The sequence below is a fragment of the Drosophila mojavensis genome, unplaced genomic scaffold, assembly GCF_018153725.1.
Source record: "Drosophila mojavensis isolate 15081-1352.22 unplaced genomic scaffold, ASM1815372v1 contig_136, whole genome shotgun sequence".
NCBI lineage: Eukaryota > Metazoa > Arthropoda > Insecta > Diptera > Drosophilidae > Drosophila > Drosophila mojavensis.
Window position 1 is genome coordinate 7,662,481 of NW_025318667.1, and position 2,763 is coordinate 7,665,243.

Below are 2,763 nucleotides of genomic sequence, written 5' to 3' on the forward strand. Positions count from 1 at the left end.
CCCATGGAAATTTGCTTCACATAAATTAACTTGCATTTGAAAGTATTGCCTAATAGGACTCAATACATTTAACCTGTCATATGCTCAAGTGTATGGGGTAGGGTATGCTTGGCGAACAAAATACCCCTTCAGTCTTAACTAATTAATTTATCTATAGTTTATATTATATTATATCGTATTATTTTATCATACAGAAATATATAAAATGTAAAAATATGTAGCAGGCTACTAGCCTATGTATACTGTAGCTGGTTACTAGCCTATGTTATATTAGATTTAAGTTAACAGCATTATGGTTAACCATCGATAGATACACATCTATCGATAGTTAACCATATTGGTGGCTGAGGAGGCTGTCGATATGCAACATGCCATTTTGAGTAATAGAAAGAGGAGGATCGATACATTTTAAGCTTAAAGGTGAACAATAGCAGACGTGTGTATATCAAGAAATTATGAAATAAAGAAATTAAACAAAAGGCCTACTACAATCTCAGAAGTGGGATAAAGTACACTAATTTTTCAAATTAAATAAAATGAATTTAAGCATAAATGAAATTAAGCATAGACGAAGTATCTGTGGTGCAGTTAAAGAAGTGGCTAGCTGCATTGGGCTTGTCGACTCAAGGGTGCAAGACTGAACTTGTCGCTCGCCTCAATGGCGTGCCCGCAAATTTGCGCGGCAGCGCCCCCGAAGTGGAACAGGGAGAGGAGGAGTCAGATCAAACTGGAGTATCGCAGACAGTGCAAATGCAACAGGAGGAAATAGACAGGAATGAAAATATTTTGCGAGAGCTAAGTGAGCAGATCGACGCAGCAAAGAAGCAGCTAAAAAATTTTCACACACGACAATTGGACAGAGACGGCAATAGCAAGCGTGCCGAAATTAGCGCAAATGGCGTCGATGCAGAAGTTGAATTCGAAGAACGCGCGACTGACGCGCGCCAAAAGGGCGCCAGTGAAAATTGTGTAATAAATACAACGCACAATGATGAAGTGATGTCAATGATGTTTAAACTAGCTAAAGAAATTATGGTGGAATTCACTGGGGAGGAGTCTATTAGCAACTGGATAGCGCAATTGAATAATGTATCTCAATTATATCAACTAACGGACATGCAAAAAAGTTGCTATGCATGGCCAAATTAAAAGGGAAAGCCATGCAATGGATACATGATGATTCATCGAGGATTGTGCAACCGTTGGGCACATTATTGGATGGATTGGCAGCAGCATTCGGAAGCAAGATATCCAAGGCCGAAATGCGTCGCAAGTTTGGGGCACGTATATGGAGTGTCGATGAGAAGTTCACCCAGTATTATGAAGAGAAAATACGTTTAGCAAGGGAAATTCGTTTAGATGTAGACGAGCTACTGGATGGTCTCATTGAAGGAATCCCAAATGCAGTTTTACGCGCGCAGGCCAGGATACAGTGCTTTGAAGACCCCAGCAAATTGGTAAGGGCTTTTGCAGAGGTGCGTTTGCCACTGCATCGATCTACTGGAGGAAAAGGGACAACAGCAGTGGGACCAGGGCTCGATAATGCAATGAAGGAGACGCGTTGCTTCAATTGCAACTATAAGGGGCATTGGGCAAGAGATTGTCAGAAGCCCAAGAGGGAGAAGGGTACGTGCTACCACTGCGGCGCTAAGGATCATATGGTGGCACAATGCACGAAGAGGAAGGATGATATTGGAAACAATTTCGTAAGGTTAATCAGTATACATTTTAAGTCCAAAGATAATGCCTCCATTATTGCAGAATGCCTCATAGATTCAGGAAGTCCTATTTCGTTTATTAAAAAATCGTGTGTCCCAGTTGGAATAAAACTTAAAGCACACGCAGAAAATTACTTTGGGCTAAATGAAAGCCAGTTAAATGTGATTGGAAAAACATTTGTTCATATTTTCAAGAAGTTTGAGAAAATAAATTTTTGGTTAATAGTTGTCCCTGATGAATCTATGAGGTCTGAAGTAATTTTAGGGAGAGATTTCATGGAAGCTTGCAATTTATATGTTGACCCAATCGCCTTGAGAATGATTTCAGTGGAAAGAGCAGCTGGCACGTTAGATAAATCGTTAGAAAATACATTGTTAGGAAACACATCGTTAGATAAATCGTTAGAAAATACATTGTTAGGAAACACATCGTTAGATAAATCGTTAGAAAATACATTGTTAGGAAACACATCGTTAGATAAATCGTTAGAAAATACATTGTTAGGAAACACATCGTTAGATAAATCGTTAGAAAATACATTGTTAGGAAACACATCGTTAGATAAATCGTTAGAAAATACATTCTTAGGAAACACATCATTAGATAAATCGTTAGAAAATACATTCTTAGGAACCACATCATTAGATAAATCGTTAGAAAATACATTAGTAAATAAAGAAAATGAAGAATTAGGAAAGAAGTTAGTAAATAAAGTGTTAGAAAATGAAGAATTAGGAAAGAAGTTAGTAAATAAAGTGTTAGAAAATGAAGAATTAGGAAAGAAGTTAGTAAATAAAGTGTTAGAAAATGAAGAATTAGGAAAGAAGTTAGTAAGTAAAGTGTTAGAAAATGAAGAATTAGGAAAGAAGTTAGTAAGTAAAGTGTTAGAAAATGAAGAATTAGGAGAGAAGTTAGTAAGTAAATTGTTAGAAAATAAAGAATTAGGAAGGAAGTTAGTAAATAAAGTGTTGGGAAATAAAGAATTAGAAGAAAAATTATTAGACAAAGAAGAGATCGATAGGTCAAAAGAGTGTTTAGAAAAGT

General features: G+C 36.8%; 1 protein-coding gene across 1 annotated transcript; it reads left to right on the forward strand.

Annotated features, from left to right (window-relative positions):
- The first annotated feature begins 218 nt into the window (after window positions 1–218).
- LOC116804631 lies at window positions 219–1,943 on the forward strand. The gene is made up of 2 exons (XM_032733159.2): window positions 219–1,706; window positions 1,762–1,943. Exons 1-2 carry the CDS (start codon window positions 1,137–1,139, stop codon window positions 1,771–1,773), a joined length of 582 nt encoding a protein of 193 aa, XP_032589050.2. The 5' UTR covers window positions 219–1,136; the 3' UTR covers window positions 1,774–1,943.
- The last annotated feature ends 820 nt before the right edge of the window (window positions 1,944–2,763 follow it).